General features: G+C 44.7%; 1 protein-coding gene across 2 annotated transcripts in view; it reads left to right on the top strand.

Moving 5' to 3' along the window:
• Positions 1–2,553: 2,553 nt before the first annotated feature.
• The window catches only part of LOC144094331 (uncharacterized), a 15,275-nt gene continuing 4,498 nt past the window's right edge, over positions 2,554–13,330 (top strand). For both annotated transcript variants that reach the window (XM_077628305.1, XM_077628297.1), the window contains exons 1-6: positions 2,554–2,805; positions 4,654–4,812; positions 7,445–7,572; positions 8,422–8,526; positions 11,960–12,181; positions 13,073–13,166. In XM_077628305.1, coding sequence (XP_077484431.1) covers positions 2,582–2,805; positions 4,654–4,812; positions 7,445–7,572; positions 8,422–8,526; positions 11,960–12,181; positions 13,073–13,166 — 932 coding nt within the window. In that variant the 5' untranslated portion in view covers positions 2,554–2,581. The remainder of the gene's footprint in view (positions 2,806–4,653; positions 4,813–7,444; positions 7,573–8,421; positions 8,527–11,959; positions 12,182–13,072; positions 13,167–13,330) is intronic.

Below are 13,330 nucleotides of genomic sequence, written 5' to 3'. Positions count from 1 at the left end.
CCTCAAGCCATTTTTGGCTTTGACAAACCTGTAACTGAAAATGTAACGTGGAATATGGCAATAATTCTAATATAACTGGCAAGACTTCCAGGCGAAGTGCTAGCGGCTACTCCATTGAGTGCATTAAAGCATCTGTTAAGAACTTGGTTTCTTATTTCCCTGCTAAGTAAACACAATGACATGTTATGTTCATTAATTTGGTAAGGTTCTGAAATTGTGTAATATATTGTTCTGACTTGGCAAGAAATTTTGCAGTAAGTGCTTGTGTACATTTTCAACTGATCAGCCAATGTTCCAGCAAGTTTATGGCGTTGCCGGGCCTAGTCACGTAAGGCTTTACATAGTCAGCCATATTTTGAATTTCTAACCTCTATTATTATTATTATTATTATTATTATTATTATTATTATTATTATTATTATTATTATTATTATTATTGTTATTATTATTATTATATTCGCACATTTGGATTGGTTTATTCTTGATTGTATTGTGCTGTATGCTGTATTTTGCTGTGCTAGGTCGTTCTTTGTTTTCATTCCCTTTGTTGTTTCTGTTTCTTATTTGTCTGTTGCCTGTTTTAGCTGTTTTCATTTCCTGTTGTTCACGCTGTTTTCATTATTTGGCTATTTGCTTTCTGTTCGCTGTCATGCTTTGTCTAAGGCAGAGGTCTAGTTGATATGTCTTTTTATTCTATCGCCTTGGCTACTGTATTACTTCACTTGATTATTTTCTTTTTGTGGGGAAATGAATGTACATTTTGTGTGTGTGCATGATGTACCAGCACCGAGACCTCAGGGTTGTTCCTGGGCACCGAGAATAAAGATTATTATTATTATTATTATTATTATTATTATTATTATTATTATTATTATTATTATTATTATTATTATTATTATTATTATTATTATTATTATTATTATTTATATGCGCATGAGTCATACTTTTCTGTCACTATGTACTTTTTTAGGCACAGTCCTACAAGCCATCTTAAGGCTTAGACCGGCCTGTCTCCTGTATTTCGTACTGATGGTGACAAAATAAATTATTATTATTATTATTATTATTATAATTATTATTATTATTATTATTATTATTATTATTATTATTATTATTATTATTATTATTATTATTATTATCATCATTATTATTATTATTATTATTATTATTATTATTATTATTATTATTATTATTATTATTATTATTATTATTATTATTATTATTATTATTATTATTATTATTATTATTATTATTATTATGTGCAATAAAACTTATTATTATTGGTTTTAATATTATTATTAATCAGCAACAAGACACACTGAGAAGAGACTGACTGGGCTTTACTGAAAGCTATAACTGATGTTCCGGTATAACAAAGTTCGTCAGCTTCCAGGCATGGGCACCACAGAACGTCTGCTCAAGAAGAGTAGACATGACTTGAAATGGCTAAATGGAGACACACTATAGAAGTTCCAATATTTATTAAAGACCTACTCTTGAAACATTCTAAACGTTCCCAGCAGATGAATCTCTACATTCCCAGTTTAAAAGTGTAAGAAACAAAGTCAATGCACTCCTGCGTTCATCGAAGCGCCGCTACCTTGAGTTCAAAAAAGCTTCAAACAACAGTGCCAAGACATGGTCCATTGTCAATAACCTACGAAGGAATCTTAAAAATAAACCTTAAGTGCTGTTCGCTGACGTCTTTCACGATGACCATCTTCATCTGGCCAATACATTCGAAGACCACTTCGCGGCCGCGTCACACTCAGTGGAGCATACAGTTCGTGATACATGCACACTTATCAACTCGCTCGCAGCACCAGCATTTCTCCAAAACTAACAGAAACAGAACTCAGCAGCATCACCTTTGGGTTCAGGCCAAAGAAACCTCCCAGCATCGACGGTATTTCGATAGCCATACTTAAATGAAACTTTTATGCTCTCTCCGGTATTTTTTTTGTAATTTTGAATCCTTTAACCGACTCGGGAAAAATTCCCCCTGCTCTTAAGACAGCCATTGATAGGGCTCTTTTCAAGAGTGGACAAAAAGATAAAGTCGATCCTATAGCCCGATTTCTATTCTACCAGCAATTAGCCAAATCCTTGAGAAATACTTGCTGTTTATTATGACATCTTTCCTCGACCAGAATTTGATCATATCGCCACGCTCTCTACCTTTGGCATCATTCAGCGATGACGTCCGAGGTAAGCTAATGACGAAAATCAAGGCGTCTCAAGTTTTTCGGTCTTTCTCCGGCGCATAGCCCCATGCGCACTATCCCTGAAAGGGAACGTGATTACAACGAAGAGGTAGAAGTCTGGGTGCACAATTCCATCGTTCAAAAAAAGTGCTGCCCTTGACATCGCAACCATCGTCGTTGCTACTGGCTTTCAACAACATCAGATACGCACGTCTCGTCTTCCTTTCGGTTGTCATTTTGTCGCTTTTATTTTTTCACAACGATGCCTGCTATGCGCGCCAGTTAGCGCTCGCAAGTGAAGTGAAAGAGGCATGCAGATCTCCGCGTGCGCACGCGCTGCTTGCTCCTCAGTCCGGCCTGTCTCGGCGCCTGACGCCATGCGACGTTCCTCTAGTTCGAGGTCGCTCCGTCGGGCGTCCTCCCCGCTGCCTCTGCTCTCCGGCCCGAACGCGCCGCGACGTGGGCGGCTCCGGAGAACGACCAGCACGCCGTCACTGTGCTTCCAGTCATGGTCTTTGTCCGAGGTCCCTAGGTCACCGACAACTCCTCCTACATCACCGTTCAGGCAACACGACACTGCAGCCCTTCTCTCCGACATAGGGTATGGCATCATATTCTGGATATCAGGCAGCTGATGCGCACTTCACGTCGGCAAACCGCACAAAAGAGAGGGGACAGTGAAAAAGCTAGTGACAGCGTCGTACGCTGCTTCGCTCCTTATGCCGACGTTTGCGCTGCTCTCGGGCACAAAGCAAGACGCGCCCTTACTACGATAGCTGTTTCATGCGTTCGTGCTTGCATATTTGGAGAAGTAGCTTTCCTAAGCACCATCTCTCATTCACAGGGCGCACCGATTACCCTACTCATCACGTGCGTGCTTCCTTTTTAGTCCCATTGAGTGGTATCTTCATTCCGACGCTGTTTTACAAGAAGGTTGGTCAATATTAACCATAGTAGGCAAAATTGGCGTGAAAATTGACAAAATTACGACAGGAAGGTTTCGCGTTCCCATAGGGCCACTCGGCCTTCAGGCGATATCATTAGCCTGTCATAGAGCCTACAGTTGAGTCTGATTTTGTAAACCAATACGCATTCTTCATAGCAAAGCAGCCCGCCATATACGGACGATGTGAAATAACCATTCAGTCAGTTCTGGACGCAGTATGCCGGTATGGTACAGCGACACGTACACTGCCCGATGAAGCCAGTACTAATCTTAAGCGCTTATGTTAAACTTTAGTTCCTTCGTGTATTTTTTCCTTTCGTCTTGTAACCAGTTTAGCGCGATTCCCTGCACAATGAACAACCAACTAGCTCCCATTCTTGCCATATATGCTCGTAATATGGATAGCATTTGTTGCTTTAAACATTATTTTGGAGCTTTTAATGGCAGAACGTCTTCGCTGCCACCAGAAAAGTGTTTTATAAAAGCAAACGCTGCACACCACGACGACTTCGCCACAAGAACTGCAGCTGTACACACGCAAGCTGGAAACCTGACCTCCGCACTCTCTTAGCAGTCGAACAATTGGAAACGGCACAAAATGTTACTGTTACCGTCTAAACTCGAAGTCACGCACGCTGCTAATGACAAGGCGACACGTCGCAGTAAGGCTGAGTCGTCCTTACTGCGCGCGCGTACAATTTCCTTGTAACGGTGCAAACTCGCATCCGTTTCCTGCAACAGCCGTCCTACGACTTGCGATCACAGTCGAAGGTTACTTAATTATGGTATCCCGGAGCTCCGTCCCTGCACATTCCTACGTCTTTTCTTAGTTCTCGGGCATTGCTTCTCATCGGCTTCTGGCATTCGCAGTGCTATATTCTCGTCTAGCCGCAAGCAAGTAGACGCCAGGAGTCTTAACAGCTCGTCCTTCAGGGTGTCACCTTTTGCAGTAAAACAGAGCTTCCTGTTTAAGCTCCAGAGTCCTTTGAGTTAACCGCCCGAGAAATTGTTTAACTTGATTTTTTTTTTATCCCGGTGTGCAGTGAACTACACAATATTATTATTTTTTTAGCGCGTTAGCGTTATGGGTCTCGTATCACAGAAAAATCGGCGTCGCTGTAGCCGTCGTTGGCCATGAGCGAAAAATGCACGAAAAATCCCCCCAGAGAAGCAACCTAAGTGGCAGGTGGGCCAACTAGGTCTTGTGACCTTGTGATGTAATCACAACTTGCCTACCGGATTGTGAGCAAACTGCCAACCGTGACAGGTGGCAGGTGGAAAACAATAATTTACCACCATGGCAGGTGTATAGACAATGATACCCTTGAAGCAGAGCTTCTGCGTCCCCTCCAGCTTTTTTCTTCCGTATCCTTAGATTACTTCACCAAACTCTGGTCCAGTTTTATTAATTTCTCTGTTTCCTTTCAGTACGGTTAGTTTTTTAGCGAATTAAAGTTTTTTAGTTATTTACTCCAGCTTTATTATTTACCATACCTGACGCAGAGAAGCTGTCGACGCAAGCGGTCTGTTGTCCCACGAGCAAGGCTTCAGCGACTGGGACCCAGACCTGCCGTCGCGAAGTGCCCAGGTCGAGCTTCATGCTGAGGGTAGCACCCAAACCGAGCGCCTCAGCTGCCCCAAAGATGTTGAACTACTGCACAGGTACGCTGTGCATGCTTTGACTACTTCGCCTGTATACCTTGCGCGCGGACATAGAGACTGTTACACGGATTGCTCAACGCGTGAATGCGGCGATGCGGTATCTTTGTTGTTAAGGGCCCATCATTAATATCGCCATCATCATAATCATCATCGTCATCATCCTGACTATGCCCACTGCCGGGCAAAGGACTCTCCCATGTTTCTCCAATTAACCTTGTCCTTTGCCAACTGCGCCAACCATATCCCCGCCAGACATGGCAGTAATTGAATTACTGTAATGAAGTTACAGTAATGCATTACTTCTCTCGATAATTTGTACTTTATTACTTTTGTGGGCTAGTAATTAAGTAATGTAATGAATTATATTGGAGCAGTAATTTCATGCAAAAGCCAGTGATTATTAGCCAAATTACTTTTGCTCAGTAATGATTCCGTGCTCCTCTTTGTATCGGCCATGCTCTGGCCTCGCGTTTGCGGGGTTGAGTGGCTACAAAGCAAGAAAAACACGCGGCCAGCAGCAGCCAGCACTCCGGAGAAGCGGCGCACGCGGACGAGATGCGATGTGCGTGCGCGCATCGGCACCGCGTTGGTAAGGAGTCTACTTAATAGGACTGCTACGCATTTTCCAGCACTGCGGACGGTAGCATACACAGACGCGCCGCAGGGCCTCCGGGAGAGCTCCATGACCATGACATGTTGTATTGCACCTTCCCAGAGACGCACTGCGAGTGCTAGAGCGAGTAGCTCCCTCCAGACTGCTGCATATATATATATTGTCACGTCGCCACAATGACAAGTCTCAAATGACATAAAAAAAATTTGGTTGTGAGTTCTATGAAAACTAGTTTCTGTACGCTGGATATGAAGCCCTATTTTTCACTCAAGGGCAATGTGTACGACAGCGGCACCACGACATGCTATTTTTTTCCGCGAACGTACCTCCAGAACAAGTCAATTTAACAGCAGAAATGGCGGCTTGTCTGCACCCTGGTGCATTTCCGCGACGATGAGCGTCAACAGGCAGTCGATGCACTCCCGCTGTTTACGTGTACGAAAAATCCTTCAAAATCAAGAGGATGGGTCCATACTGCGCAATGAACGATTGGCTTCTGATTCAGGAGTGATGCGAGCAATTAAATTTTGCGATTAAATTGACCTCATCTAGATCAGTAAAGCGGCTGTTCAATGGACTAGGGCTACCTTTAATGAAAGAGGGGCAAATTTCTGGTGCCCACTTTGAAGCTCAGTGGCGATGCACACAGCAATATGAAAATTCTGTACGAACTATGACAGATGCGCAGCTTTTTCGCGTTTAAACTAAAAATTAATTTAAAAGCAATATTCATTATTTTTTGTGAGGTAATTGTAAGTAACGTCATTAATTTTAGAGCAGTTATTTGTGATGCAATTTAGTTACTTTTGATATATTTCTAGGAAAGTAATTAGTTTAATGTAATTAAATTGCTTTTCAAAATTAATTTTGCAATGTATGATCCCCGCAAACTTCCTAATCTCATCCGCCCACCTAACTTTCTGCCGTCCCCTGCTACGCTTGCCTTCTCTTGGAATCCAATCCGTTACCCTCAAGGACGAGCAGTTATCTTGCCTTCGCATTACATGCCCTGCCCATGGGCCCATTTCTTCCTCTTGATTTCGACTAGGATGTCATTAACCCACCGCAAACTAAAAGATGACGAATAGAATTCAGTGTCACTCAGAGCAACGTGATTGTCCTTTTAACATTCATTCACCGCTAATATGGCACGGCGGAGACCAGAGGCCGAATTATGGGCGTCGGTGTACGCCGTACTACTGGCGTGTGCGCTCGAGTCTATTGAGTATAGATCTCAGTTTTCTCCAAAAAAATGAATTATTTTAGATGAAACTGCAAGCCTCGAATATTAACAAGCCCGGATAAAACGACGAAGCATTTCTTTTGCTGCCTAATCGTTAAGGTTCGTACTGGCTGCCCTTTGGTATCTTTAATAAACTGGAGGGCAAAAAAATTGTGGTATATAACAATATTGAAATATATTACATAAAACATGTCTATGTACCTTTCATGTTTCGCACATAAAGCAAGGAATTGTGTCCTTGTCTGCTGAAGGTGAAGCTAGACATAGGTTCCTCGTACAAAAAAAGGCCACGTAGCGGTCTTTTTCCTGCAGACTCACTGAAACGAGAAAGTCCAGGGGCGATGGACAGAAACGCGAACAAAGCGGAGCCTTAATAGGCGCTCCGCTGTTGGCATTTTTTTTTATCGCGCTTTTACTTCGATGGCAGCAAAAGACATTCAAACAGCAGAGCACGCAGGCGCAGCGTTGTTCGTTCTTACTTTCCATCGCGATAGTACGCTGTAAGCTAGACAGTCTAACTTAACGAATTGATAAAACAATGCTGCCTATTCACTGTTCATTTCTGGTGAACGAAGGCGGAATTTTACGCCAAGCCCACGCATAATCACCTATAACATAGCTACAGTCGTCGCAATAGCCGCTGTGGCACCGTGCAAGGGATCACGTTTACATGGCTGCCGCTTCAAGCAGTAATGTGTCTTGATGCCTGCTCCTTGCTCAACGGAGCTTCTCTATTCGTGGTGCAACTCTCCCCTGCCTCCATCGCTCCCGCGCAGCGAGGAGTCTGGGTTCGCAGTCCTGCGGTTCCTGGGTGTCCACGGGAACAAATCTTTCCTGGTGTCGCTGGCCGTGCTTGCTGCTGTCGTCTTCACTGTGGCCGTGGTCGCAACTCTGTCTGGAACTTGTGAGATGACACAATGCGGTGGCAAGTTCTGAAATAGCCGCCAAGTGTTGCTGATCTCAGCCCAGTCAGTGTGGACCGCTTGCTCCGGTCAGGCTATCTGAACATTACCTAACTCTCAAGAGGACGAATGCGTCTCTTCTCAAATGTGCTTGCCGTTGCAATACTGATCTACGCTGGAAGCAATATTTACGCTGTCGCGTCAGAGCTTGCCCCTTCGTCTCTTTTCTCAGTGCCGCCCTTTAAAGCTTCGTCTTCTCACAGCAACGCACCAGTTTGCCCTACAGTGTGTCTACTCGGAGTCGTCAGCTCAACTCCGGCATGAATGTTGCTGTATGAGAACACCAATGCTATAATGTATATTCATGAGAGAATCCAAATCGAAAGGTCATATTTTTCAGTGCTATGGCGGAAACATATATTTCACTTGCAAAAGCTGTGAATGGACTCTGTCTCCAATTTTAAACCGGGCCGCTAATGAAAAAAGGAAACTTTTCGAGCCATTTCTGGATCTATTTCCCATAGAAACAATAAAGACTCTAGCAAGTCTACAATTTATATGAGCAATGTCTCACAGTACGCCTCATGCAATGATATATGGCTGGTACATTGCCCCCGCTTTCACGGATGTAAACCAATTTCAGTTTGTATGCACATTATTTCGCTTGTGCCATTTAGTCACTAGCTTTAAAACTGCGTGAGTAATATATTCATTTAGCGGCTCAGTTGTCCCAAGGCATCAAAAACATGCCCTCTTCCCGAGACTACGCCGCTTCGGCTCCTCTGAAGACGCGCAAACGTTAGCAACCTTAGGCCAGACCTGGCAATGCCCGACACCTTTCTCGTCCGCAGCGAACGCCAACAAGAAAATCAACAGCCTGGATCTCGGCCAGGACGGATTTGAGAGTGAACAGGCTTCGGCTCACAAGGACGCCATGGTCACAGCGGCCAGCACAGGTACGCCTTCACCGTGCTCCTTGAATATGCGCATTGTTTATGGGGATCCAGTGACGCTCGTAGTCCATCAGATTTTGACAGCCTTGCGAGGAGTGACATATTCGATCACATGGTAGAGAGAGGGAAGTAAGATGGGATTCTTGAAATTACAAAACAAAGTGAGCAAGGGCTAAGGAGGAGGAGCCTTAGCCTCCGGAGCCCTGGACTGAGCTCCAGCCGTCACCCTCTTCAATAAACGTTCACTCACTCACTCACTCACTCACTTACTCACTAGGAAATATGCATGCAGAACAGAATCGTAATTTTGTACAAAGGGCTGTCACTCGTTAAAATAACCATAGTTTTCTCATCTGCGCTTTGCCACTGTCACCATCAGTGTGCTCGAAATACAACTACCGTCATCCTCTGCCGTAGTGGCAGCGTGGTCAAACTCATGTGAGATTGATCTAGTTGCCTCAACGAAGCGGCCCCAAAGCTTATCACGATGAAGGCACAGACTCACTGCATCAAGAGCGCGTAATCTATCAGGGCATCTCACGCGCCTGCCCACCAGTGTATGCGCGTCGACCTTGCTATTCACATAGTGCATTCCAGATTTGGTTGTCGCAATGTCTCTGAAGCGCAAACGCCCTTATGATAAAGAAATCATTAGAAAGATTGGACCCGTTGGGGAAAAAGACACTAATTAAATTATTGGGTGAATTACTGAAAATTATTACTCAGAAACGATATCATTGATGTAGCCGATACGATTCTGAGCATCAGTGGTTTTAGAGGGCCGCAGATTGTTTCCCACCACCTGCGGTTATTTAACGTGCATCGAAATTTCAGTACAAGGGCGTTCTTGCATTTCGCCTCTGTTGAAATGTGGCTGTTGTGGCCAGGCTCACTTGGGGACTGCGATGGGAAGTTAAGAACGCTCACGGAATCCCGGCGCAAAAGATAGGAAATGTAAAGCTCAAATATGCCATCACAGTTACCTCTATATATCTGTCGCTGCCGCACATTCTCAGTAATACAAACAAGATACATAACGCCCTTCTGAACGAATATACTTAGAAGAGCCAACAGCCATCACTAATATTCGCAGCTTAAAAAAAAACCAGCTCTTCCTCAGGAAGCAGCGCCTCCCCGATGCAACCCCTCAACCAGCTGAACTAATCAGGGAAGCTAACATTTGGCGCGGCGACGAACAATTACAAGCATTTCAGTCCGTTGCAGTTTTGAGCAAACTGTAGCCTTAATTATGCAGAACAATTTAACAAGGACACGAATATGAAGAAGAGAAAGCCTTAATGGTAGCGCTGAGGCGCGGTAAGGGCTACACCCCGGATGCTTTTGCCTTGTTATGTTGAAGCAGCAGCACGCCCCTTTTACCTTGCACACTTCGTTGCAAAACACTCAATTTGAAATGGGAGCTCAGTCTTGGCGGTAAATCTTAATGAACTCTTAAGCTTATCAATATGTTAATCAGAAGCATCTTCAGTGCATTGAAAATTCCTAGTTATTCATTTGCCCTAGCAAGCTCGTGTTTCTAGCATAAACTTTCTTCTTAATAAACTTCAGATTTCAAGAACATGGTTTGCGTTCATATTCTACTTACATGAGCTTACGAAACAAGCAGCAAGAGATAACCAACGAGGGTTGTTCGCTAAAAGCCTGCGTCTAGAACAATATTCGTCAGTGTCTGGATATGTTTCAAGCACAGGCGTGCATATGTAATGATAACCAGCGAGCTCAGCTTCTCCAAAATACGTAGTTGTTTCTTAAAACGCTATAATCTATAGGATCCACCGAACGCATTTTATTGTATGATTTCAACTTTCTATTTACTAGAGGAATGCAATAATGCTTTCAGCGCACATCTTCCTTCTCTGAATTCTTCGTATAACCAATTAATCTACGCATCGCGTATAGCAGAGTAAACTAATCCACGGCATTCATTAAGTACTAGCCGCGTATATAGGAAAACTTCATTTTTGTCCACGCAACACTAGACAACAGAAAGAAACATACTCGGCAACGCATATCTTGCTGTTAATTATCTCAGATGGCACCATTTTAGGCTGCGAAGCACCGCCTGTGTTGTGCACTTGCGTCTTACAAACTTTGACTGTGACGACTTCTCGAAGCCAAACCTTCACTACGGCTTGAAAACTATCTTGCTTCCCAGTGTCGTCTAGAGGGCAGGGTGCACACGAAACGACCGTTTTATCAGCGTTTGGCCTTGGACAACGCGTAGCCGAATTATAGCCTTCAGTGGCCGTGCGGCAGTCCCTGCAGGAACTTTCAATAGCCGAAGTCAATGCAAACTGAATGTCAGCAATGTCAGCAGTGAGAGAGAAATTATCTTTATTATAAAATGAAGTTGCAGGGAGGCCTTCCGGGAAGTAAAGCCCTTAGTTCAGGGATCCCATTTGCCACAGTGAAAACTGACCTTGAGCATAACGTCATGGAGGCTTTTAAATACAAAAAAACAAAAAGCTATCTTTTATGCCTCCTTCACGAACACCAATAACTCAGTGTGACCATGAAAAACGGTACTGCGTAGCGGTGCGTCAGCGTTACCATACTGGCCCGAACGTGCGCAACGGTAACGCTTTACAAAGCCATACTGAGGCCGAGGTAAAGGCACTGATGCTATAGGAGTCCAGAAATATCAAGCGCCGACTTGATACAGAAAGTTCGCTGCGTCACCCAGACACAGTTACGTGTTGGAGAGGCGCGTGTGCAGCCGTGCCTTCCACACTCCTGATCAAAGTCGATCACAGTGGACTACCGAGCCTCCACTCAGAACAAAAAGAAATGTTCCCAGAACCTACCGCATGAATAAACTGAGAACAGCAGCGATCTATTTGATCTTCAAGCAGGAAAATATGTATCTTATTTAAATAAAAACTCGAGTTTCGCTATTGCATTCTAATCCCATTTCCGATGGAAAATCCTCGACACGGTCCGATTCCGTCCGCTTAGCCATAATGCTAACTATTTTCTTTGCATGTCTGTTTCGCAAAAAAAAAAATAGCGCATGATTCGCCGCATATCACAACACAAAAAAAATCCGCTAATTTTCTCCGGCACGACACAAACTAAGAAGGCACAACTCTTACATTTTAGGATAACATTCACGCGCTGGGTCGGGTGTGAGATCCTGCAATTATTGACCGGGTGCCCTTACACCGGCAAGTCACGACAGCCGACGATACGGTGGCCAAGGAGCCGTCAGTCGCGGGCCTGTCTTGCGTTATACGAAAAGCTTTGTGAATGTGGCATCTGTTTTCCGCGCGCTCTTTGTATCACAGTTCTCGGCGCGGAGACTGGAAGAGCTCGTAACGCTTGGAGAGTCTTGGCGGTGCTCTGTGTCCAGTGTTGCGAGTGCGGCGTGCCGCGAAAATGCAAAAAAAAATTCTTTTTCATCGCGCGCATTGCGCAGCTCGCAGGATGATAACTGTGCACCGAATGAGGGCTGCCAGAAAAGTTATCAGCTCCAGGAAAGCGGCTGCCAAGGGGCGCAAGAAAGCCAGAATCTCACACCGGAACCTCAGGACCAGGGCGAAGGAGCACCGCACACGCTTTACCACCACCCGTCCTTCGACTAGAAAGCAAGCAAAAAGTCGACGCCGGCCACGAACAGTGCCTACTATCCGTCGCCGAGGTACGTACGAGCGTCCTTCATGAGGATATGGCGTCCACGGCCATTGTATTACCGGTGAGAAAAGATCACAATCCACAAAGTTGGCGAACAAAAATACAAAACGTACTACTTCATGGACAATGCCAAAAAGAGTCCAAATACCATAGCATTCCCATATTCTCACATTTACTAACAATAACGTATTCCATTTTGGCTGCCACTGATTCAGGCAGGCCGATGCGAGCTCGTACCCTGAGTGAGGTGCATGCACGTCCTTATTCCTGTCATCCTTGGCACGGTCACTGCTGTGTGTACAGTAACGGACAAAAATTTGCGGGATGATGATTCGGGGGGAAAAAATAATATCTGCGTGGCCTCGCTAGCCAGTCAGATGGTATTCTTTCAGCAGATGGAGCCCGCATGTTTCCCCACGCTTCCATGCATTTCTTTGACCTGCCGCGAATAACCGCGCCGCAATAATTTTTTCTTCCGCGAGTTCGCATTCCGCAAACTTATCCATGACTGTACACCGAAAGTTCAGTTAGAGCAGCTGGCTGCCCACTCAGCGAAGCATTGAATGGTGTGTCTCTATGCGCCTGCGACCATCCTTGTGCAAGCCGCACGCTTCAGCGACGTGCCGTGCGTAACGCGCCCAAGACATAAGACAACATAGAATAAATATAACATGCCTAAAACACCACGGAGAATCAAGAACATGGTAGAAGCTGTTCCAGGCGGTCACAGTCGTTCCTTAGCGATCTGTTCACGTCTCCCCTGGCAAACGTCTCTTGTGGCATGCCTTGAGGCGGTTCACTTTGCCTAACACAATGTGTGCTATTGAGTGTCGTGCGCAGAGCAGCCATATTTGGTGTAAGGTATGAATGACACAGTGCGCTTTTCAACCTTCTCCAGGTGGGAAGAAGAAGGTTTCAAGCAGCCGCCGATCGCCCAAGGGCCGTCGGCGCTTGGCGACAGGAAAGAACCGCACTACTACTACCACTGCCAGGTAAGGATGAAACTTCGTTGCCTCTCTTCATGTTTTCGAGAGTTTAGCAAGAAATGCAAAAAAAAATGAAAGCTAGCATATGGACAGTGCCATGTACTGACCTAAGATATTAACAATGTAATACCCCTTAGAGCAGCAGTATTAGCATGTATTTGCTGCTTCGT

This window comes from Amblyomma americanum, chromosome 1 (genome assembly GCF_052857255.1).
Source record: "Amblyomma americanum isolate KBUSLIRL-KWMA chromosome 1, ASM5285725v1, whole genome shotgun sequence".
Taxonomy (NCBI): Eukaryota; Metazoa; Arthropoda; class Arachnida; order Ixodida; family Ixodidae; genus Amblyomma; species Amblyomma americanum.
Note: the sequence above shows the minus strand (reverse complement) of the source record. Positions and strands in the feature narration are given on the sequence as shown.